Source organism: Pipistrellus hanaki, assembly GCF_964339955.1.
Source record: "Pipistrellus hanaki genome assembly, chromosome: 5".
NCBI classification, from domain to species: Eukaryota; Metazoa; Chordata; class Mammalia; order Chiroptera; family Vespertilionidae; genus Pipistrellus; species Pipistrellus hanaki.
The window spans coordinates 61,770,757-61,797,075 of record NC_140507.1 but is presented as its reverse complement, the minus strand read 5'-3'; the positions used below and the strand labels follow the sequence as shown (position 1 = coordinate 61,797,075).

At 40.7% G+C, this 26,319-nt stretch overlaps 1 protein-coding gene across 2 annotated transcripts in view; it reads right to left on the bottom strand.

Moving 5' to 3' along the window:
- The window catches only part of PALLD (palladin, cytoskeletal associated protein), a 386,711-nt gene that overhangs the window by 160,809 nt on the left and 199,583 nt on the right, over positions 1 to 26,319 (bottom strand). For both annotated transcript variants that reach the window (XM_084883726.1, XM_084883727.1), the window contains 2 exons: positions 21,777 to 21,896; positions 19,275 to 19,605 (listed from right to left, as the gene is read on the bottom strand). In XM_084883726.1, coding sequence (XP_084739852.1) covers positions 19,275 to 19,605; positions 21,777 to 21,896 — 451 coding nt within the window. The remainder of the gene's footprint in view (positions 1 to 19,274; positions 19,606 to 21,776; positions 21,897 to 26,319) is intronic.

Below are 26,319 nucleotides of genomic sequence, written 5' to 3'. Positions count from 1 at the left end.
GTAAATCTGAAGCAGAAGTGCACACAGTAGGTGCACATTCATCTTGGGCAAACGGCTTTATTTTGGTGATGTCTTTAATGTGTGTGGTGGGGAGACCTGAAGCTTCTATATTAATTATCTTCAAAATGGGCCATTTTCCCTGTCTGGACTTTATGCTTGAAAGTCTTCTACTTGTTTTCAAAGAAAGTTTTATAATTTAAAATCTTTGCTCAATAATGATTATACTTATTAATGCTGTCATTTGCAACTTGCAATACTCTAAGTATTGTGCACATATAAAAGTAAAATGATGGAAACTAAAGGAGCCCTAGCCAGTTTGGCTCAGTGGATAGAGTATCCGCCTGTGGACTAAAGGGTCCTGGGTTTGATTCTGGTCAAGGGCACATTTTCTCGGTTGCAGGCTCCCCCCCCCCCCCCCCCCCCCGCCCCCCGGCCCGGTTCCCAGTCGGGGCTCATGTAGGAGGCAACCAATTGGTTTGTTTCTCTCACATCGCTATTTCTCTCCGTCTTTCCCTCTCTCTTCAACTCTCTCTAAAAGTCAATGGAAAAATATCCTCAGGAGAGTATTAAAAAAAGAAAGGAAGGAAGAAAAAAAGAAAGAAAGAAAGAAAGAAAGAAAGAAAGAAAGAAAGAAAGAAAGAAAGAAACTAAAGGAACTGATTTGCTATTAGTAAGAGTAGGTGTGAACATGTGGGGTTAAGAAGGATTAACATGGGGAGAAACTGGGGGCAGAAAGGTCAGCTTGGATGTTGTGGTTCTACTTGGAAATGAGATACCCAGGCCTACCACAGGGTGGGGGCAGTATGAACGGAAAGCTAGGAAGAACTATTATAAAAGAAACAAGATTAAAATTACTAAGCATGTGGACTGTTCATGGTACTTCCACATCCAAGTTCCACGCACGTACTCTGTCTTCTGCAGAGGCTCCCTCCGTCAGCCTGCATTCCTGAAGCATCACCCCTGCCCACCCGGGGTCACATCATTGTTCTACGTGGGGGTCTTTTGAGATCTTTGTTACAGAAAACGACTCTGGAAGCATAATTGATTCCAAACCCTGACTAATAACACACTTTAAGTTCTCCTTTTCCAAGCCAGTTTCTGGCCACAAATCAATGAAAAAAATGCAACGTGAAATGGCCTTGAAAGTTGCGGAACAGGACAAAGGTAATGCGGTTTAAAAATGAAAAAGAGTGGTCAGATTCTTTCCATGCTTGGAATTCACTGACGCCACCCCTCCAAGTCGACTTCATAGCCCAGGAAATGCGTTGGGCAACAGACGAGCCACACAGCTGCTGCTGTCTCTAGCTGGCGTGCTATGCATGCTATGCTCTGCCTGAAACCACTGCCACAGCTTCTCAGAAAATCATGCAGTTCTTGTTCTTTGAAGAGAGACTATCCAACTTCCAAAAGTCTATGCTCTTTTGAAGGCTTAGGAATATGTGCTGAGTTATCCCTTCTTTCTCTAACATGGTCTTACTCTGTTTCATGACTGAGAGGTCATTATAGATGCAGGGAACAAAGAGTTCTACCAAATAAGTCCATTGTAAAGCTAGGTATATATTTAGGGGTTGACAAAACTGTCCCATGTAGTGGACACAACCAGAATCTCAATAAAGAATAAAGAGTTGAGGGAAAACAAAGTCATGTGCTTTCATTTTACTGCAGGGCACCGTGTTCAAAAAGAAAATTGTCTAAAAAAAAAAAATTGGCACCTTCCAATGTGGCACCTTCCATTAAGTAAAGTGAACATGTACATAGAGAACATCTTTTCCAAACTCCTTGTTGGTCATACAGCCAACAATTTTCTTTTAATTTGCCTTAATCTTGCAAGTGTGTTTTCTTCAGTTTCTCACTCTACAGATGTCTTCTCCATCTGGCGCTCAAAAACATAGTTACTGCATACAAATTGTCAGAAAGGAAGACCCCACATAGGTTTAAAGCAACAACCTCTGAGTTATCTTAGAGGTTTGAGCAACTTGTTAATTAGCCTCCATTCCACCATTTTGAGGAATATTGATAAGCATACCCAATGTTTTAGCAACCTTCATTTTTATAGGTCAGGTTAAGCCTGGGTGTTTAAAAGAGAAGGCAACAAACACTGGCATTCTACTTTGCATGTATAAAATCTTATGGAGCTAATATGTCACACATGGTCATCACTTTGCATATTCCAGTTGTGCTCTAAAAGGTATCTAAAGTTGACTTAAAAAATCTTCACCCAAGGAAATGTGTTTTTTTAATTATTTTATTTTATTTTTTTATAGAGAGAGAGAGAGGAAGGGGTGAGGGCAGAGAGGGAGAGAGGAAGGAAGGGAGAGAGATCAAAGTGAGAGAGAAACAGTGATCAGTTGCCTCCCATATGTGCCTGACCAGGGATCAAACCTGAAACCTAGGTACATGTCCTGACCTGGAATGGAACCTGAAACCTTTCAAGCTCTCTCCCTTCCTCTCTGTAAAAACATCAATAAAATATATTTTTAAAAAAGAGAAATTAAGTTTTAGAAGAATACGCACAGACACATCCTCTTCACTCTGTTATACACAATCAGGTTAAGCTCATTCTTTTCTGTCTTTGAACATTTCCCACTTCATATTGGTAACCATCCACCTCCCCCAACTGCTACTTCTTCTAATGGCCTGCTTTTCTCTCTGTCTTTTCATCACAATTTTCAGCACATCTTTGACACGGAGGTCACTAGTAATTGAAAGAGTGAACTCGAGGGCCAATGTTTGTGAATACTTTAAACTTTAAAGTTTAAAGCATGTTTTGGCAGGTGCTGTTTCTACAGTGTGTTAGCCTCCTCACAGCCACCCTGTTCCACCCAGGTAGGACTTTTTTTTCAGATAATGGATAGAGATCCTTTACAAATTGGGCTCTCTGCAAGCCCCAAGAATGTTATGACTGGTTTCAGCCAGGCATGTGATCCCTCTCCCTTTTGCCAGATACTCACTTTCCCATCCTTTCTTGGAACTAAAAATGGACCCAAGACACAGTTGTGGTCAATGACACTTAAGGGAAAGTCTGCTGGAAGTGATTTTCTTTAGAATAAAATAAACAGTGCCTCACAAAACCTTGCCTCTGCCCCTTCCTTCCTGTTCTGGAGATTGGCGTGAGGACTTGGTCTGTGAGTGGCTGCAGTCCTTTTCTAACCATGAAGGGAAAGTCAAGAGACTCCAAATGCACCCTGACCTTTCTGAGCTCCTGGCACCAGCCTGGGCTGCCAACACACATAGCCTCTGTGTGTGTGTGTGTGTGTGTGTGTGTGTGTGTGTAAGTGTGTGTTTTGCCTAGGTATGTGTATGTATGTGTATGTGTGTGTGTGTGTGTGTGTGTGTGTATATATATATATATATATATATATATATATATAGCAATATTAAGGAGTATGTTTATTAAGGCACATATTTTGACTCACAAATGATGCCATTTTTGAGAAGGGAAAAATGGGGAAAAAATTGAGACAATGAAAGGAGTGGAATTAAAATGTGATTAGAGGCAAACTTTCCATAGCAGAACTCATTCCTCTGATACCATATCATTAGAGAGTTTCTGGGTCTTTCTCTGCTATCTCCATTTGGTAAAGTTTGGGTTAACCCATGGAATGTTAGTAGAATGTCCAGCTATTAGCAGGAGTAATTTTACTTTTCACAAAGTGGTAACAAAAGCAATTTGTGAATGTGGGAGATACAGGAACAGGAAAAGAGAGTGTCAGGATCAAAAATGATGCATTTAATCTCACTTTCCCAAAAGAGACATTTCCAGAAACCACAGGGACAGAGACCCAAAGCTGAAACCTATTGTTCCCACTCAAAAAACAAAAACTGAAATAAGACTAAAACACCTTCACAGGGTTTTCCCCAACATGATTCTTGATTGTATATCTAATGAAGCAGTTTACAGAAGAACCCAAAGCAACAGTACTCAATCTAGTCACAATATAAAAGAAATGAAAGGATTAGATGAAGAAAAGAGACAGACCTGGTCAATGTAACAATGCATTTTAATTTGACTGTAATGGGTGGTTAATATGAGTAAGATCGAGGTCTTCTTTCCTATAGCTGTTCTCACAGGAAAATGAAGAACCTCTTCTAAATACACTCCCTCTTTCTAGCTGGCAGCCTCGGGGGAAATAGGTGTGTGTGGGGGGGAGGGGGATAAGTACTAAATGAACTGATGGAGTGAGAAGAGGGCAGGGAGCAGGGACAGTCAGGGAGGGGAGAGAAGGGCAGGGAGCAAGGACAGTCAGGAAGGGGAGAGGAGGGCAGAGAGCAAGGACAGTCAGGGAGAGGAGAGAAGGGCAGGGAGCAAGGACAGTCAGGGAGAGGAGAGGAGGTCAGGGAGCAAGGACAGTCAGGGAAGGAAGAGGAGGGCAGGGAGCAAGGACAGTCAGGGAGAGGAGAGGGGGAAAGAGGGCAAGGACAATCAGGGAGGGGAGAGGAAGCCAGGGTACAGGGACGGTCAGGGAAGGGAGAGGAGGGCAGGGTACAGGGACAGTCAGGGAGGGGAGAGGGGGGCAGAGGGCAAGGACAGTCAGGGAGGGGAGAGGAAGGCAGGGTACAGGGACAGTCAGGGAGGGGAGAGGGGGGCAGGTTACAGGGACAATCAGGGAGGGGAGAGGAAGGCAGGGTACAGGGACAGTCAGGGAGGGGAGAGGGGGGCAGGTTACAGGGACAATCAGGGAGGGGAGAGGAAGGCAGGGTACAGGGACAATCAGGGAGGGGAGAGGAGGGCTGGGAGTAAGGATAGTCAGGAAGGGAAGAGGGGGGCAGGGAGTAAGAACAGTCAGGGAGGGGAGTGGGGGTCGGAGGCAGGGAGCAAGGACAGTCAGAAAGGGAACAGGAGGGCTTCTTGGTGGCCTTTATGGAAAGGATGGTTTGTCTGTTACTGAGAAGAGTACATAATTGTTTTGACCCATCTTTTGAACTCAGTGGGTATGCTGATTGTGTAGGAGTAAAATATTGTTTTCCTGTGTTGTTTTTTTGTTACAGGAAAAGCTGTATATAGGCCCTGGGGAATTTAAAAACATTTCCCTAATGGCACCTCAGTTGGCTATTAAAACAAAATGCTTTGTGTGTGTTTTTTCAAAGCAAAAAATTAGACAAGTATGAATTTTTTCAGCCTTTAGCATCAGTGTATAACGTGTCTCAAAAATGCTGCCCTCTCGGGTCTGTTAGCAGTTTTCTGCGTGACTACACATGTAACCTTGCCCAAAAGAACAAGCTATCTAACCTTCTGTAGCCTAACATCTTAGCCTATCATCAGCACTACTCCCATTTCTGAGACTCAGCTCACTAGAGTTCCCATGTGCAATTTCCAGGAGCAAGAGGGTGATTTAATGAAAGCAAAAGCTTCTCCCAAGTGGTCAGTGATTTTCTATAAATAATATATTTTTTCCTTACTACCTTTTTGAGGTAGATAAAGAAAAAGAGAAGGCGAACATGGGAAGAGTTCACTTGTATTTGGCAAGGTTTTCAAGCTGCTTATTTCAGAACCTTTCTGCATGGGCAGTCAAGCCTCTCAGGGTGCACTGCTAACATCCTCTTAATAATAACAAAAGCAACGCCAAGAAGTATCAGCTGAGCACTTGTCCTGAGGCATGCTCTGTGTAAGCACGTTATTTCACGTGACCACAGTCCTGGGAGTAGATGCTGTCGTGATTCCCTTTTACTAAAGCAGCAGCTGAAACTTCGGGGTATGGAGAAATGGGTCCAAGTTCACCTCGCTTGGGGCTAGCAGAGACTCCATCACTGTCCTATACTGCTCTCTTACGTTGGGAATCATCTTCCTTTAAAAACAACTCCAAAGTCACAAATTAGTATTTACTTAAACATGGCGGACTGAATGGATACATTTATTCTTGCTCCTCCCTTAAATCCTAAAAACAACAACATGAGAGTAAAGGAGGGAAAACTGTATATGTATTAGAATAAACAGTTGAATGATGAGTTGTCACTGATGGCAGGAGAGGAAAGTGGAAACCCAAATGCCTACTGAGGGTGAAGGCAGCAAGAAGGAAGGTAATTTGCACAACTAAAAACTTGACCACTAGGTTCCTCTGAACATCGGGGAGAGGGGTACGGCTGAGTAGGAGAGCACTGGTTGAAGGTTTGTAGGAGGTCAACTTTGGTGGACTAGCTAGTCAACCATTTCTCTTCCACCTCAGAGACAGGAAGCTTTTCTTGTGGAGATGTGGAGCCAGCAAAGTTTCAGAGCCAGAAAGACCTGGTACAGTAGAATGAAGGTGTAAGGGAAGAGGCTGAAAATGGGGATGAGGAATTAAATGAATGTACCTACTGAATGGTAAAGCCAGCCCCTTCCTCCTGCTCAGCTCCCAAATGCTGTCTGCCCAGCATGTATCTGCCCTGTCTACCCTCACCCAAGAATGCAGAGTAAATATCTTTCAGGAAAATAGTAACCTGAAGAAATACCTGTAGATGCTAGCACTTGGGGGTCCTTGTTTAATTGTAGGGTGATACCTACTAGCTGACAAATCTCGTGTGTGTGTGTGTGTGTGTGTGTGTGTGTGTGTGTGTGACTTATGTTTTCAGTCAAGTTTTTGGTGCCAGAGGTCATGAGAATTTTATAAAAGCAACTAAAACATAGTATTTAGCCCAAATAAATATAAAGAAAAAAAAAAGGAACTTGAAAGAATAGAGAAAATGCAGAGAAAGGGGAACAGAGATAAATTAAAACAATAACAACCTCACTTATAAAACCCTCCAATGATTAATATCTGTAAAGAGATAAAGGACATCACTGCATTTATGGTACAGAATAGAATGCCATACAAATTTTGAGGAATGAGAAAGAAGCCTTGAAAAATGAAAAATATGACAGAAGAATGCTTGGAAGACAAAGGTGAAAGGGTCTACAGAAAGCACAACAAAAATAGGCAAGAAAAGAAAATCAGGACATCAGGTAGGAGTTCCAACCTCGTAACAACACAAATTTCAGAAAGAGAGGACAGAGAAAATGGAGATAAATTTCCCAGAATGTGTACCCTTGAGTTTTTAGATTGAAAGAGTCTACTAAATACCTGTCCTCTACAATGTCTGAAAAGATTACATATCATGAAATCTCAGAACACTGGGGATAAAGAAAATATTCTGCATATTTTCAGAATGAAAAAAAATAGGTCATATGCAAAGGGCCAGAAACCAGATAGCCATTGGACTTCTTTACAATAACATTAGAAACCAGAAGAATCTGAAGCAATTCCTACGAAATTCTTAGGACAAGTCTGTAATTCCGAATCCAGCCAAACTGTTGATTCAGTGTGAGGATACAATAAAGACATTTTTCAGACAAGTAGGGTCTAAAAACAGTCTATCCTGTGCTCCTTCTTTGAAAGCTACTGGAGGCGTGCTTTTGGCAAATGAGAGAGTAAAACAAAAAAAGCAAATACATGGCATTTAGAAATCAGGGGAAGGAGGATTAAAAAAAAAAAAAGTGAGAGGCACTTCTTGGATGGAGAAGGGGAGTCCTAGGGAAACAGCTGGACACTAAGCCCAGAGAGCAGCCTGCTGAGAATGGAGCAGAATGTGGGGGCCACAGGGGAGAGGGCTCCTGCATTTTAGGGGCACTACTTGCATGGCAGGAGAGTGTCATGAGAAAAACAATGTTTAAGAAAATGATGAAGATGCCAACTAGCTGCACTGCTGGCCCCAATGAAACCTGACAAAGATATAGAGTTTAGTGTAACAGAAATTCACGAGTGGGAAAATAAGAGTCCATGTACCATAGCACCATTTCTAAATAGTTCCATAATCAATACTGATAACTTATGCTTGTACAAAGCCTCTGAAATAATTTGTGTGTGTGTGACTTAAGCAATTCCTTCTTTTAAAATGCCACACGGATATGAAACATGTCTAAGCTATATAAACAGCAATAAAACTTTCACAAGGAAAAGATGTCTACTTGCGCTAAGTGCAGGATGACAATAACTACTTCCATTAGAATAAAACAACCAACCCGAGTTGGATCCAGGCCGAGGCCTACCCTGCATTTCATCTTTCAAGACACCCCACTAGGAGGAGAGAGCTGATTAGATGAAGCGTCAGAGTCAAGCAAAAGCATGGGGTAGCACCAAGTGAACCTCTAGAATCTAGTTCAGTTGTGTTCTCCTTTGTCCTGACTAAAAAAAGGACCAAGAGCATAGACAACATGTAAAATATGCCCCTTCCTCATTCCATTTTGCTTCCACTTTTAGTAAGAATTCCTTCCAGTTTACTTAGATTGCTTTCTTCTAACACCAAGAGTATAAAACAGAACTTCATTTTTTAAAGGCAGTTTCTGGTCCCCTTGTTGTAAAGCAAAACACAAAATGCAAATGGGGATAATGGTCCTCTGCATAAATCAACATTTCAAATAACAGAACATTCAGGAGCCATCCAATTGCTCTTAGAAACCTTTCTGCCAATTTTTGGTAAAAACAAAAGTCTTTATTATAGTTCTTTCCAGTAGGGCAGCTGTTTAATATCAGAGAGTTTGAGTAATGACAAAACCAAATATAATTCTGCTTTTAGGGGTAGAATAATTAATTCCAACATGAAGTGAACTTTGCTGTGATTCTAATTTTAAAAAACATATTTAGTTTTATTGATTTCAGAGAGGGAGGGAGAGGGAGAGGGAGAGAGCAAGAGAGAGACAGAGAGAGAGAAACATCAATGATGAGAGAGAATCATTGATTGGTGGCCTCCTGCATACCCCACACTGGACATCAAACTCTCAAACTGTGCATATGCCCTGACTGGGAATCGAACCATGACCTCCTGGTTCATAGATCAATGCTCAACCATTAAGCCACACTGGCCGGACTGTTGTGATTCTAGAATGCTGCATCAAGAACAGTCCTTGCCTATGTGTGGAGGCTAGCTTTGTGATGCAATACAAACAAATGTGAACACTTCCCATTTAAAAAAAACCTCTGAAGAAAGCACAGGCTATGAAGGCAAAGAGGGCACCAGACATGAGAACAACCACCTGGAGCAAGAGATTTACCTCCAACGCCCCCCTCCTCTAGCTAAACCTCATTGGAGGTCCAAGCTACAAGCTCTATTTTGGAAACTATGGAGAACAAGAGATATTTTTACATTGCTCTGCATTGTACTTAGGCTGTCTTTAATGGCTCCTCCCCCCCCCCCCCCCCCCCCACAGAAGACATTATTGCACATAATGACACATCCTTGAAACCAGATGGCGCATGAACTATTTCAACAAAAAAAGAAACAAGGACGGGAAAATATTTGTGGTCTTTCCAGAAATCTTTCACAACCTTCACATTTAATGGCAATTACTAGAAAAGCAGCAAGCTTGAAATTATAGCCGAGGCATATAATTCCCTATATGTGACCTATTTATAAACTCCTTTGAGGAAAAGGAGTACCAGATAGCTGCACCTACTCTTTTTGGTTCCTGACAGATCAAGTGAAGTAAAAATATTTGGATAGTATTGGAGTGATGCATTGGTTTGACTAGCTTCATCTCAGGAGCCTCACAGCTGGAGTCCCTCAAATGCTGCCTACTGTGGACACATACAACATTATGTTCAAATAAAAAAAAAAAAAGAAAGAGAGGGAGAAACAGACTTAAAGAACATTGTGAAATGGAGCAGGGCACAGAGAAAATGCATTTTCAAGGTTTCTGAGTAGAGATGGGGTAGAGTAGTGAACTCTAGCAAACAGAGGGAACACAGATATAGCAGTTAAATCAATGTACATATTTACTCGGGCATTACCTCTGAGCATCATCAAAAACCTTAACCATCAATGTGTACTCTCACAATAGCCTTGCTAAACAGAGGAGCCAGGATTATCCTAGAAGGAACTGCTAGCCAGAAACCATAAAACTGGTATAGCCAAGACTGAGGCTCTGAGAGCCATGAATTTATAATGTTCTTTTGAATAATGGAGCAACGTGTGTGCTCCAGTTGATATGTGATTTATTCAGCCATGGAAATGAAAATCTACATAGTTTCATAAAATCTACGTAGTTTCATAAAAACTACAAATCTTATTGGATTAACTTAATACGCACATTCTTCTTAAAACAAAAATGAAAGAATATCTAATTCCTTGGCACATATGGAAAAGATTTTTTTAAAAAACGACATCAACTCCAGTGTTATTCATAAGGTCTGTAATGACAACTTCAGCCAAGTAAGGAAACTGTCATTCTTAGGTTTGTTGAGAGAATGAACAGTCTGCTTTTACACATGTAATAGAAACCAACTAAAATAAACTTCCCTGCTACAAATGTTCTCACCATTAGGTGATGCATTAGTTTGAGTGGAAAACTTACACATCCACAGGAAATAAAATTAAAAAAAATCATCGGTAGAAAATTGGCAACCTAATGTATTTCAGCCTGCAGTATACAGAAATAAATCCTCTAAGTAGTAAAAGTTGTAGACATGAAGTGCCAGTCAACATATATGGATTACACATTCATTAGTTGAGAAGAATTCTTTCAAAATATACAAATATAGAAATAGCCTTGTTCAATAACACCCCAACTCAAGATCTTGCTTCAATAGAAGAGGTTAGTAACTACAAAATGGGCCATGGTGCTGCAACATAACGGAAATAAAGAGGGGCTAAAAAAGGAGTATGAGTAGTGGTGGAAATGGCTCTATCAGATTCCAACTAGGAATAATCTTAGTGGCTCTTCATGAAATGACAGCAAGTGACCCCCAGGATGACAATCTTGTTCTCTCACTTTATTTCCTCTGATGCAAACCTCTCCCCTCTTCCTGTTTTTCCTTCATCAAGAGTCCCCTAGAGTCCCTTTTCTAGATCCCTTTCATCATCCGTGGGGTTCCTTAACGGTTTCTAATCAATATTCCCACTTCTCCAATGTCTCATTGGAAGTGCTTTTGTCCTTAACTGAAATTTGACTTTCCTTGATGAGGTGAGTAAACCCATCATGATCTTCTCTGAGCAAGGAGGATTCTGTATGTTGTTTCTCAAAGCTACTCTTCGAACACCTTTGCCATCATCACTCAGTGTCTGCTTCTATTTGAAATCAGTGTGCTCCACCTATAATTATACATCCCTGCTGGCCACCAACAACCTTGGTATGTCCTCATTTTTCTCAACGACTTGATAGTAACTAGCATTTGCTTTCCTCTCATTAACTTTAGGCACCATCCATGGCAATGTTCCCTTTAATATCTTGACTTCATGGATCTCTGACCACTTCCTCTACTCCTGTGATCTCAGCTTCAACCTAAACTGCCCACCCAAATAGATATCTTAAGTTCCTTTATCACGTGTAAGGAGTTCTGTCTTTAGATCTTGAATTTTAAGAATCCTCACTTTGACCACCTACTGTCCCCCTTTCACATTTTCCTACCCCACACTCCCTCTGAGTCATTTACATTGTTGGTATAACTTCCATTTTCTTGGGTCCTATCTCTTTTCTCCTTAAATCCTAATCTGGCTTACTCTAGTTTCCTCTCTGACCCTACACACTGCTTGGATGCTGATTTCAGCGATACTTCTCACCATCAACAAATTAAATATTATACAGCATTTCCATCTTGCCAGTACCACCAACTATATAGGCCCTTTATGTCTCTCTTCAGAGTGCTGATCGTGGCTAAAATTAAGTCCTGAACCTTTGTTCATTCACTGAATCAAATATGAATTTTCACTCTAATTTCAAATGGGTTCTCACTATTGCTAGGAAATACATTCCTTTCTGGGTATTTTTTTAAAAAAATAACTTCCTCACAGTTTTCTTCAGCTTTTTCCCCTCACATTTACAGCCATCCTTCCTCCTAAGGTCGATGCCTTCATCACACTATTTACGGATAGTATTATTTAAATTACAACTTCAATTTGCCTTCACTACATCTTTTCTCCTTCACCACAGCTCCTAAGGGGAAAGTTGTCATCCTTTCTGTGGGAGACCTTGTACAGATTATACATTAAATATTGCCCTTGTAAATATCTAGTTTATTTCTGGCTTTAAAATGAAAAATTACCTTACCGATATCACTTTCATCCTAACACCTGAGATGTGAAATTGAAGAAATGGGAGTTTTGGTTGGTGGAGGTGGAGGAATGTTGAAAGAGAATATTTGTGTTGAAACACAGTCATTTTGAAGTACAGGGGGCATTTTTCTGGGAGGGCTTTCTAGCATGGTTCTAAAAACCCAGATGGAGTCCTGATGACATTGGCTTCTGGGATAAGAGAGGAACTCTGAGAGAGAATGCGAGAGTACTCTGCTCCCAACTATGTTTAAAATGGAGCTTAGTGGCTCTTATTTTGAACAGGGAGCATCCATGATGAAGAGCAGAGTGATCTGAGACTCTACAGAGGAGGGGAAAGAAAGAGAGAGGATCAAAAGTATTTATTTCTTTTAAAATAATACTTTGTAATCATAGAGCTGATAATCATTATTTATGAAAATCAGAACTGGTTAACAAGAAAATATAATCCACAGGTAACATTATGGTGTTTTTCCTTCTAAATGTCTAATACTCATTTTAGTTGGTTAAAATGTTTTATTGTCTTCTCCCCCCCCCCATAAAATTAGTATTAAGCTGCATATATCATTTTGTCTCAAGCATATTTCTTTTTTTGCTTGACACTAAAGTGTTTATGTTTTGACATTCTATTCATGGCAGTACTTCTGAGTACATTATTCAAATATGGCTCCATCTTATTTCTGAGCTGAACCCCTCCTCCCTTAAAAATAAAAGGTTCCCAGCAGAGATTCCTCTTTTCAACTTAGTTTGTAATCACCATAGTATCTCTCATACTTATTTTGGCAAAATGAGATGGAAATGTGGACGAAATATTGAATCATCACATATACTTTCATGGACCGCACCAAGTATTTGAGATGTACCTATGGTATCTCTTATTGGTGGCAGAGTACTACTTTGAGTGTACACAGGGTATCTGCAAATATTTCCAACTATATTTAGACACCCCATGAAACTATTAACCATAAACATAAGGACTTGACTCTCTTCTGGAAATGTAATTAAAACATTATATTCACCAAGAGACCAGCACAGCAAAGCACTGTTATCCTAATAACTAAGAATGTGACACTGTGACAAAGCCAATATTTACATGAAAAAAGCATGAGGAAAAAAATACATCAAAATGTTATTTCTTAGTTAAAAGTTTCATTCTTCAGGAAGTTCCTTGATTGGACTTTCCAGTTCAGAGAGGGATGGTGTTCAAAGTGATCCAACACCAACACTGTTAATGCGAAGCCATCACTGTATTATATTTATGAAGAGCCCATATCCACACAGCCAGGTGCTTTGGAATGAAGGCCATGATTGTGCCCACATTCCTCTGGCTCCACAGTTTACATGTTCACTGCTACTATCCTGCTTTGTCATTTGACTAGACTCAGCAGATAACAAAAATCATTTAATGAGGAATTGGTGCCTTTTGTTTGTTTGTTTGTTTTGTTTTGTTTTTGTTTTTTGCATCAAAAGCAAAATGGTTAATCTTCCCAACATTAAATTGGGAAGACAAGACAATTGGATTGCACTGAATCTAATTTAGGAATTGGTTCTTCTTCTACAAAATCAGTGTGAGGTTAAAATATGTGCAGAATTTTATGTGTATAGTCTTGCCACAATGATCTCAGAGGACGCGGGATTAGAAATTATTCCAAGATAATGCTTTTGTCTTGTTCACCTCTGTGACTCCAGAACCCTGCATTACCCAACACTTGTGGATGCTCAGTTAACAGTGAGGGGATAAAAAGCGTGCTAGATTTTTAAATACATTTACCTACATTTAAACACCTCTTTACAATTGCTTACGGATGACATCTCTTTGGCCTTTGTTGCTTCTTTTGCTCCAAATAGTTTGACTTATCGTCTTTTTGCCCAAGTGTTTGTGTGTATGTGTGTTTAAATCTACCAGGTAAGGTTTTTACTAGAATAGAACCCAGGAAACCATTTATATTCTAATGTCAAACAGTAATATAGTGAAATCTTGAACCCTAACTAGCAGAGGTGAAAGGACGGGAAAATGTTCCACTTTCTAAGTTACACTGACCAAGCCACACATGGGAGCACGAGCCGCCGTCCAACATAAACAGGACAGGAAGGGAGTAGCACAGCAGCTCTCAGCCCTTCATCAAAAGTCTGGCATCTGAGGGGGGTGTTAACATGTCAAGTACACACACCTTGGAACCGCTTGATTGTACTGTGGCCAACTGACATTGCGAGTACATACTAGAGAGTGAAAACGTCCTCCTAGACCTTCCACATGTCTCGTTTTCTCCATGATGTTTTCACACAAGATGTTAATCAAATAGGAACAGAGGAGAAATGTGGAAGGAGCCGAAAGGGTTCCCACAGTAATAACTTGGTTGGACAAACTTTTCCACTGTAATTCTATCCCAAGAGATTCTTTTCCCCCTTCTTTTTAAAAGTTAATTTTATTGGGGGTGACATTGAGTAATAGGATCATAGAAGTTTCAGGTGTGGGTTTCTATGCCACAGGGTCTCTATATGGCACTATATGCCCACCACCCAAAGTCAAACCTTCTTCCATCTCCATATATTAGGCCCTCTTTACCCCCCACACTCTCATGGGATTCTTATTTAATTCTTTCATATTCGTTTTATGAGATAAATAATGTTGGTTTTAAAAGTATTGTAAAGTGGGAAAACGGTGGGATTGGTGGGGTATATGAAGGTTTGAAGTTAAGCAGAACAAATGGGGTTGCTCTAAATGTGGGAGGTCTTTCTCTCCCTCCTTCCCGATCTGCTTTTGCTTCATTCATTCCACAATGTTTTGAGCATTCCTTCCGTCAGGCCCCAATCTAGGATCTAGTGAAAGGGCAGTGAAAAAAAAACAGCCATGGTCCCTACTCTCAAAAAGCTTTCATTATAATAATGGGGGGAAAACAATATACAGACAGACAAGCAGGTAATAAGAAACTATAAAAAAGAACGGCATGCCATGTGGTACTTAAAGAGGCTGATTTATTGGAGAATGGTGTGTGGCTGCTTTAGATTGGGTGGTCAGGGATGATGGTGCCATTAAGCTGAGCGTTGAAAGCAGGGAGGAGGCAGCCATTAGTAGTAGAACGTTCCTAGGAGTAGAACATTCCCAGCAAAGGGAATGACTTGTGCTTCCATGTGTGTCGAGGAGCGTGGAGGAAACCATAAAGAACTTCCAAATATAGCAAGCCTGGCCCAGCTAAGTAACTGATACAGAGGGAGATACAGGATGCTATTTCCTTCTCGTTTGTCTCTTAAACACATCATCTCTCCCGCCCCCTCTCCCCCCACCCCCCCAAGTGCAGGGCAAGAATACATCTCTGATTTTGCACAAGAAATTATTATTATGCTTATGATCGTTTATTAGGATGAAGATGTAGCTTTACTTTGTCAGTCCAGAACTGGACTGAGTGATATATAAAATCCCTAATACCTTAGAATGGATGAGTTAATAGGAATTAAGAAAAGCAGGGCTTTTGTTTCTTAGTCACACACTGAGCCCTAAAAGGAAAAAAAAAAAAATCTTTGGAACCTTCAGGAATGATTTGTAGCGTGGGAGGCACCAGACTTATTTGGGGCACTCCAAACAAGGAACATACTATAACAGATAGTTCACAAGTTGGGTTTATGTTTGTTCTGTTCTCTTTTTCCCTGATGAGAAATCTGACTGAAGTACCTGTTGCTTCTTTTCTCTGTACTGTAATAGAAGATTATGAGTGTCAGTCGCAAACATAACCCCTACTTAGGATTTTTTCTTCTATGCAGTGTATAAGGGCACTTCTGGTCCCACAGCAAGTGGTAAGGCATTCCACACACACCATGATAATAAAGAAGGGAGAGGAAGACAGACCAAAGCACTTAAGTTGGTTACCCATAGAGGTTGGCTTGAAAGAGAAGTGGCAAGAGTTAACTTTTCTTTAATTACTCCTGTATTGTTTAAATTGTTACGTCAAGATGCATTTTACTTTATAATGAAAATAAAAGCCAACAAAGTACTGTAATTCATAAGAAAAATTTAAAATTAATAATACTAACACTTATCAAATGGCCCCGTGTCCTCATGTTGGACTGTACTTGAGGGGCAGCATCAGAGACAAAGACAATTGGAGATGCAGGAACCAAAGTTGATGCCTCCTCGATACTGAGCCAGGAACTCAGCCTCAGGATAGGCATGACAGACCCCGCTGGAGGCTGGGAGGGTTACAGGCCACTGGTGAAGATTTCCATTGGATAATAGAAGATCAGTGCTAGACCTTGTTAGAAGAATTCATGACATTTCTATCTTTTCATTTTAATCTTCTCTCTCTCTCTCTCTCTCTCTCTCTCTCTCTCTCTCTCTCTCTCTCTCTCAGTATTAGAGCTATTTGAGAGGAAAAGAATGCAAAATATTTTCTTTCTAAAAATAATCTTTTTTTGCTCAGCCAGCATGACTCCATGGTTGAGGGTCAACCTATGAATCAGGAAGTCACAGTTTGACTCTTGGTCGGGGCACATGTCCGGGTTGTGGGCTCGATCCCCAGTGCGGGGCGTGCAGGAGGAAACAAATAAATGATTATTTCTCATCATTGATGTTTCTATCTCTCTTCCTCTCCTTTCCTCTCTGAAATCAATAAAAATATATTTAAAAAATATGTAAAAAAAAAAAAAAAAAAGATCTATTTTCAGAAACCTGGGAAATCAAACCCATTTTCAGGTTAAGTTATCGCAAAATTAAATATTTTGATACCTATTATTTGCCCCCTCCTCACTGTTTCCTATTTGTTTGATTACAACTGATTCAGATGAATAAAATGTCATACGTTCTCCTTTTAGGAAGAGGAATAAAATCATAGGCTCATGAGAAAGGATTAGAGCAATCCAAAGTTTTTCATTGCCAACCATAAGAAGCAAAATCCAATCCCCCCCCCCATGTATAAAAAGAAATAAAAAGACGTATGATTACCAATAACTTAGATGCTATGCTAAACAAATGGCAGATGTCATTCAACAAAATTCCTCTATCAATGGACACAACTGTTAAAGCAATGAACCAAACTTTTCAGAAAAGACCATGGAAATAGAGAAAGGAGTGAAAGATTTCAGGATAAAGCAATAAAGTCAGTTACACAAAGAGGGTGTCTTGGAAGAGGAGAAACCGTGAGAGTGAGTTATTCTGTATTATTTAAATTGTCACATCAAGATGCATTTACTTTGTACTGAAAACAAAAGCCAATAAAGTACTATAATTCATAAGAAAAATTTTAAAATAAATATATATTTTCAAGTGTCATCATCTATGATTGTCTATCAAGTAAATAGCAGGAATACAATATGAATATTGCTAAATAGCGATCTAAGGATATACTTAAATGCCTAAAGATTTGAAAAACAAGGAAACAGTGGCAAAAACTGGTACCAGTACATGTTATTTCTCAGCTACTAGATTTGTGATTAGGTGCCCTGTCTTTCCATACATTTCCTCTCGAAAGGGAGAGTAAGTAACCCCTTTATACAGATCTTGAAATACTAACGTCTGTTTTTCCTGTATCTTATTTTATAATGAAAAATTTTATAATAGGCAAATCATGATGTCACTCTTCAAACTTGTGCTTAAGCTACTCATCCTCTTAATAACCACGGAATTGTTGTCTGTGCTTTGCAGACATGCCCCTGCCCCCCACCAGGAGTACTAACATCACCATAAAGCAGAGCTAAAGGCTGAGCAGCTGTTGAAACTCCTGAGATAAGAAGGGCTGAAATGCCTGTTAGCAGCTCCTCCACGGCTCTCCTGTGATTCACATCTAATTTATGACAGCCATTACCATGGACACAGGTCACTTAATCAAGAGTCCAGGCAAGTCCCAGCCATTAAGCAACATCCACCCTTTCCTCCCTCCCTCACCCCCCACTCTCTGGAGAGCAGGTCCCTTGTTTCATTAAAAGCATTTAGAAATACATATTCAAAACGCAAAGATAAAAGGGGTCAGCCGTGGCAGTTAATTTTATGGGGTGAAGCTACAGAGTGTGCATCTCTTTTAAGGCAGCTGCATTTGACCTCATTTTACCTGTTCAGAGTCTCAGCAGAGTTGGAGCACAGGTATTAAATGTTTGCCTGGCACCTTTCACACGACCGTATACAAACCTAGTGGCCCCATTGCCTGAAAACCGAGCTTGGTCGGCACACAGGCTTAAGGGCAGGGTGGTCATAGACCGATTTTTGAAACTGCAACACAAGATTGCCCAGAAGTTCATTTTTATAAAATTGCCTGCCCATTTGTTAACTTAAGGTATTCATTTGGCTGATTTATTTCATTAGTCTAATAATCATGAGATCGCTTGGTAAACAATAATGCGATGTACAAATGTATAGGATATTCCCACATATGAGCCGATGACAGGACTACGGAGAAACAATTCGTATCCTAAAGCCATCTTTCCTGCCCCAAATCAAAAACATCAGACATCAAGGGGGAATCTAAGGGGCTTTCCTCGATCCTGGTGCATTCATTCTCGAGGAAATGTGACCTCGCAGAGTATGTATACATTTTATATGAGGCCGACGTTTCCACTGACCTCTCTGGGGCATTAATTCAAGGTCTGTTATGCTACGACAGAACCTTTGGAGGAAACTGATCTCTGTCTCTCTGACACGGTAAGGGCTCCATTCACGACAACTCTCCGCTGTGGAGTGCCAATGGAAACAGCTCCTGCAAGGTTTATCGTCCTAAGAAAATAGTGGAAATCTAATGTGGAGCTGGTATTCATGGAAATTCCAAAGTCTCGGAGGTCGTGTTGTGAAGGGCACTCTTCTTCCTGACGACCCCGGCTATCCCTGCTGTCATTCCTTTCCCGGGGTCCGTACAATGGGTTTCCACCCTCAGCCCCTCGTCTTCCTGTGCTTATCTAGAGCAGATTTCCTTACTGATTCTCACAGTGAAAACATTTGGAAATGCCGTTCACAGAGGGCTCGGAGCAGGTCCCCTTGCCCCTCACCTCTGGGGAGCGGCTACGTTCTTGCTGTACAATGGGAGGCCACACGGAGCACAGATATTTTCACAGCTGGGACCAGTTATAGCTTTTTAGCAAAAGGTAGAGGTCGCCGAGCTCCTCATATACCTTCTTTATTTTTAGGTATCTTTTTTGTGTTTTTTTTTTCTCAAAGACCCCACTTGGTAGCAAAGCCCATGGGCCAGAAGACAGCTGGCCTGCAGAAGTGGGCCATGTGCCACAAAGTGGAGTCCTCACTGACCGGAGAGGCTAGTTCGCGGCATGGAACATGTTGTGAAACAGGCAGGAATACTCACAGTTTCGGCTTGGCAAGCAGAGGTGGAGGCTCCTTGGTGGGTGAGAGCAGGACAGCTGGTGCCGGGGGAGATTTATTGCCGTTAATCAGTCCGTTGACTCCGTGGCCTGGGTGCACTCCGTTCGTTTCCCTGTCTGCAGAACTGAATTGCATGTGAAGGGCTGCCATGCCCCGGCCTAACTCCAGGCTGTTCACCTGCTGGATCTCGGCTGGTTTCTTTGGAGCCAACTCAAAGGGACTGGTCTCGAAGATTGGAGGGGGAGGCGGAAAGTGCTGGAAGGGATCGCTGTTGGAGTCACCCATGGAGTCATAGCGACAGTCCTCAGTGTTGGCTAAAGAAGGGGAAAGAGAGAGAACAGATAATAGGATGCTACTAACTCAGCAGTTAGGTTCACCCTGTTAGGGACTGTCTGAGGATCCCTCGGACCCCGGTGTTACAGAAGAGGTAGCTGTGCTGCTTTTGCATCTGACGCAGAAGGGAAGCCAGCTGGAGGGCTTGGTGTGTCCAAGCTTGTTTGGGTGACTGCTAGTGTTTCATTTCCTGAATGGGCCCACAACTAGGGAAAGCAGCCACCTAGTCATTCCAAGTCAGAGCTAAAGACGGAACTTAGTGCAAAAATGACAACGGAGACAGCATCAACTAATAATGCTTCGTCTTCTCACATTTCAGCCACAGATCCGATTGAACATCCTATCTGAGCTTTACTAATATTAGCTCAAGCCCTAAGGTTTTATGGGATAAGCAATGAATAGGGAGGGATTCGTCCTATTGAAAGCTCAGTAAAGTGCTGAGTCTGAGGGAAATGTCTTATGACCTTGTAGATCACTCCCCCCCCCCCCCCAGTTTAGATGATCGCCACAGCCATAACTCAACTTCCAACCCCATCTTTTTTTTCTTTTCTCTCAATAAACTGAATGTGTCTTGAGGTAAGACCATGTCTTCTTTGGATTTCTCCCTTTGCCCTGAGCCCAGCAGAGCTCCTGGAACATACTCAACAGTGCTCACCGAGGTGAACGGAGGAGGGCTCAGCAGTATTGGTTTATTTTGCTTGGCCTATCTGCCCCGGATAAAAATGCCAAGTTTTGCCTCACAGACTTTGAGTCTGGAGTTTGGGCCATGCAGTGGGAACACTGCACAATGGCTGGGGCCATCTGATAGGACAGTCCTCAAGGCAAGCAGAATCGAAACACAGGGCTCTTCCCCACACTGTAGCTCCCACCAATGCACATTTAAAGCACTCATTCAATCAACTATCCTCTCATTAAGGGGAGCCTTTTCCTTCCTTTCTCCCTTCCTTTCCTTCTTTTTCTCCCTTCTTGCCTCTCTTCCTTTATTTTTTGATTCTTTCCATTTTATGAAAACATTACTGTATCTTTTTTTTTTAATTTTTATTGTTGAGAGTATTACATATGTCCCCACATTTTTTCTTTTTTAGCTTTCAATTCCCTCTCAGGAGCCCTTATTTTCAAGTTGATGCTAACTGTAGTTGACAGAACTGGGTGCCAAAACTCAGGGCAGAAAGGGGATTTTTGGAACTCTAGGGAGGTGATCTTGAGGCACATCAGCTCTGCCCCAGCATCCAGTTCTTTTCTTAACATGAAGACGAATAGCAATTCCCAAGCCAAGCTCCCTGACCCAGTCTTGGTTGTGCCTCTGCTGCCCCCTAGCACCAAGTTCCCAGGCTTCCAAGGAAATCAAAGTGCAATTCCATTGCTCTCTCCATGTCTCTCTCTCTCATCCAGCTGCCGACCCCATTTACTGACTCCCTGTTATGTGCACTATGGGTCATGCCTGGTCAAAGATATATTTTAACATTTGCTGTAAAATGAATAATAGAGATGAGGCAATAAAAATAAACTAAGGTATAGCTATCGATAATAGCAGAAAAGAGCAAGATAAAGTTACAGGAAAAGCTGTTTCCTATTGCCTTTGCTAGTGGTAAATTTTGGAGTTTAAAAAATACTCAGGTACTTTTGAATATTGGTTTTAATAGTATCTTGCTGTAGTTTTTCATATCTTAGTTATATTTCACTTCAGTGAAATTGGACGTCTGAGATCTTACAGTTTCTCCAAATTCCATCAGGGGTATTTTGTACTACTCTTTCAGAAGTTTCAACCGTAGGTTCAACCTTAATTTTTCTGAACATTTATCTCCTCTCCTGTGTTGACGCTGCTCAAAACAGTGATAGCATCTCCCATCCCCAGGTGGCCTGCTGTGAGCATGGTTTGGGGTTAGCATGAGCACGTTAGGAAGCCAGCTCCATCGCTTCCAAGAAGACTGCATGGAGGATCTACAAAAATAGCGCCACAGGTGTTCAGTGGCTCCATCATCATTATCTTTTTGTTATTCATCTCACTTTCACTCCCTCTCCCGCAAAGCCTTTTGTTTGCTGATGAAATACTGACCTTCAGGATAACTCCTGGAGTGGCAGCACCATTCCCAATGGCTGAGCCCTCCTCCTGGGATGGGCAGAACCCTGCCATTTATTACTCCTCACGTACCTGCGGTGACCACCAGCTGGGCAGTGCTGGTTACTGAGCCGTAGTCATTTCTTGCCGAGCAGGTAAAGACCCCTGCATCTTCAGGGAAAGTCTCAGCGATGACGAGGGTACAGATCTCCTCTGGAAGGGAACAAGAGGACAGAACACACCTCATCAGAGTGACACTGTGAAGACACTTTGAAGAAGTCAGGTTGTCTGACTTTCATGAACAAGCAAATTAGATAATGATTATGGAAGAAGTGCTTGATATGAGAGAGAGAGAGAGAGAGAGAGAGAGAGAGAGAGAGAGAGAGAGAGAGAGAGAGAGGGAGGGAGGGAGGGAGGGAGGGAGGGAGGGAGGGAGAGAGAGAGAGAGAGAGAGAGAGAGAGAGAGAGAGAGAGAGAGAGAGAAAGAGAAAGAAAGAAAGAGAGAGTTCACAAGAGACTCTCATTACATTCAATTTCTCAGTTTAGCCTGGTGGCAAAAGCCTTGGGAGTCAGACCCATTCTTTGTGATTTCAGACAAGATCAGCTTTGGTTTCCTCATCTAATAAAATGGGGATAAGATACACCCAGTGGGGTATCTGTTCAGATGAAACAAGATGTTCGCGAACTGTGAGCCTCTGCACTTCACACGTGAAAGATGCTCAGGAGCTGCCAGCTCCATCCTCCTCCTCCCTAGTTATTTGTATGTGGGAGTTCTCCCTACTAGGATGTAGGTGACTGACTTCTGCTCAAAGGAAAAGCAATTGTGTGTGTGTGTGTGTGGGAGGGGGGGGGGAATCAAGCTTCTTTGACATGATGACAAGGGGAGGGGGGAGAGAACATAATATGTAAATGACCTGCAGATAATTATTCTGGAAGCTACTGGTACACAGTGTGGCTGTGTTATGCAGTGTGAAAAGCCCAGACTCCGGAACCAGTTGCCAGGACTTGAGTAAGGGACCTGGTACACATCTTGCCTTTGTGGTTTTAGTCAACCTCTCCAAATGTCAATGCTCTACCTACCTTGTAGGTTTTGTAATTAGTCCTGACTCATAAAATTAACTATCACAGGGTTACTGTGAGAGTTGGTGATGATGGCTGTGACAACAGCTCATAGTTACGTAGCTCTTATTAGGCACTAGGTATTGTCACCACTCTAAGCACAGATTAATTTGGCTTTAATTCTCATGTCAACCTTATGAGTTACATTTATTATTAGTCTATTTAATAGACTGGAAAATGAAGCACAATTAGGCGAATTTGCCCAGTCTTATATAGGTATTGTGGTAAAATCAGAATTTGAACCAAGTGAGGCTCCAGACTCCACACTCCTAACAACTACCTACCTATTCTCGTGATATGATATACATTGTGCATACAACACTGCCCAGCATAGAAAATGCTTTGTAGCCAGCAAATGTGAGCTGTTACCATTAAAAACCCAGATCTAGAATTTATTAACTATTTTAAATTGAATTGTTATCTAGATCTATATATATATATAAAAGGCTAAGTGACTGACCATACATCTCTCCAACCATTTGACCAACCCACCGGTTGGTACATATGATGCGCACTGGCAATTTAAAAATAAATGCTCACTTGTGCATGCATGATACATATAAAGCTCTTACTGGCGCCAATCACACACGTGTTTCAATCTGTCATTGTTAATTGTAAACTATATCTATTGATAATATTAAAAATATATCTAAACGTGTGATTCTTTGTCCTAAAAATGAGCATATTAATAAATTCAGTAGAGAACTTTTGGATATACTCGATGGAGATTTTCACGCCTATTTGAGTGATGATTCCATCGTTTCAATGGATGGTGCTGTAAAGGAAAACTTTCCCATCCAATTTCTTAATAGTATTACTCCTTTGGGAATTACACGTCATAAATTAAAATTGAAAGTAGGTGCAATCATCATGCTACTGAGAAATCTTAATAGTAAATGGAGTCTTTGTAATGGTACTAGATTTATTATCCCAAGATTGCGACCTAACATAATCGAAGCTCAAGTATCAACAGGATCTGCAGTTCTGATTCCAAGAACTGATTTGTCTCTGTCTGACACTGGCCTTCCATTTAAATTAATTTAAAGACAGTATCCCATGATGCCAGCATTTGTGATGACTATTAATAAATCACAAGGACAAACTCTTGACAGAGTAGGAATATTCCTACCTGAACCCCTTTTTCTACATGGTCAGTTATGTTTTGCTTTCTCTCGAGTTCTAAGAGCATATGACGTTAAAGTTAAAGGTGTAAATACTTCATCACAAGGGAAATGAGTCAAGCACTCTGAAGGTGTTTTTTACTCTTAATGTGAATACAGGGAGATATTAGGATAAGTTTAATCAATTTATTAGTCATTGTTTTTATATGTTTTTGTTGTTTTTATATTATATCTTTACTTTTGATATATCATGCTGTTGTTGTTTATTAATCAATTTGTATATTATTTTCATATACATTTCACTAATTTTCTGTTATCTTTGACACTTCTATTATAGAGAAAGGGCGAATAGCAATATCAAAATATTTCTTCTAATTAATTTCCTTTTGATGTGCACGAATCTGTGCACCAGGCCACTAGCAGTAAAATAAAAATGACTATGCTGGTAAATTTCCTCATTTAACATCATCTAAAGGTGGAGATTTTAAGTGAAAAAAATGCATAATGAAACAGATTTTATCATAGGCTAATCAGTGGTCAGCAAACTCATTAGTCAACAGAGCCAAATATCAACAGTACAATTGAAATTTCTCTTGAGAGCCAAATTTTTTAAACTTAAATTTCTTCGAACACCACTTCTTCAAAATAGACTTGCCCAGGCCGTGGTATTTTGTGGAAGAGCCACACTCAAAGGGCCAAAGAGTCGCATGTGGCTCGCAAGCCGCAGTTTGCCGACCATGGGACTAACTGATATAAGTAAGAGTTAAGTTTTTATGGCGTATTTCTAAATACAAAAACATTGCCAAGCTTCTAAATCAGGACCCCAAACATTTCTAATATTAAACATTAAAATAAATGGGAGCTAAACATACATTTAAGAAAGATGACGAAAAATAAGATTATTATTTTCTAATCCACTTACTCCAGTGTAGGGTCATGGGCAGGCAGAGCGTCTCCCACCAACTCAGGGAACCAGATAGGAGCCCACCCTGGACAGGATGCCCATCCATCACAGGGCACTCACACCCACACACACTCTCTCTCAGACTGGGACAATGGAGACATTCACATCTTTGGGAGAAAACCAGAGTCCCCAGAAAACCCCCACAAAACAATAAACTTCTTATATAAAGTGTATGCTATTATTTTGTATTCTACTTTACTTTACTTTAAAATAATGGTGCTTACCATCTACTTGCATGAGTCCCCATAGGACCGAGCACAGTCCCTGGCTCAATAGATATCAGTAAATCTAGGTACTTGGCATATTAAGAAAAGGGGTTTTTCCAAAAAATATGAAAACACTAATTCATGAAGATATCTGTATCCTTACTTTCATTGTAGCACTATTTCCAATAGCCAAGACACAGAAACAACTTAAATGTCACAGGCGAATGACTGGACAACGAAGATGCAGTACATATACAAAATGGAATATGACTCAGCCATAAAAAAAGATGAGATACTGCCATTTGCAGTAATATGGATCTTGCGAGAACTTATGCTAAGTGAAATAAGTCAGACAGAAAAAGAACAAAAGCCATATAATATTACTTATGTGGAATATAAAACCAAAAATGCAACAAATGAACTAACACAACAAACAAGAAACTCACAGGTACAGAAAACAGAATGGTAGTTAACGAAGAGGAAGAGGGGTGGGGGGAAGGGTAAGGGAGAGGAGTGCGGGGAAGGTAATGGGATTCCAACATATGTTGCCAGAAGGAATCTAGTCTTTGGGGGTTGATCATGCAATAGAATTCACAAATTTTGAATTAAAATATCACACACCTGAAATTTATAAAATATTATTAACCAATATTACCTTAGTAAAATTAATCTTAAAAAAGGAAAAAAAAGGGGTTTTTAGGTAAACATTTGGCAAATGCTAATACATTGAAAATACACACTTATTATTTGATTTAAAGGTTACTAAAAAGAAGGAAAACAATGGAATTACAGAGCATGAGGTTTTATATATATATATATATATATATATATATATATATATATATATATATATATATTAACTATGCTATACACAGTTCTTGGCTTTCCAATTGAAGAAGAAGATAGAAAGTGTGAAAATAATTCAAGTTGGACGTTCACATAAGATTAATTATTTGGAAAGTGAGATGTATCTGGAAAGTTACAAGAGAGTGGAAATTTTTAAATTGAATGCCTAAGGTTACAGAATGAGTTAAAAGTGTATTTAGCCAGAGAAGGGTACATAAAACTTAGATTAGTGAAGGATGTTAGAGATTGACTAGCTCAAATCCCTCATTTCCTCAGGTGATGTCAAAGTAATTCTCACAAGGTCTTGGCTAATTAACGTCAAAGCCAAAATGCTGAGGTAGGCATCCAGCCTCCCACAAGTATGCTCTTTGCTTCCTTGT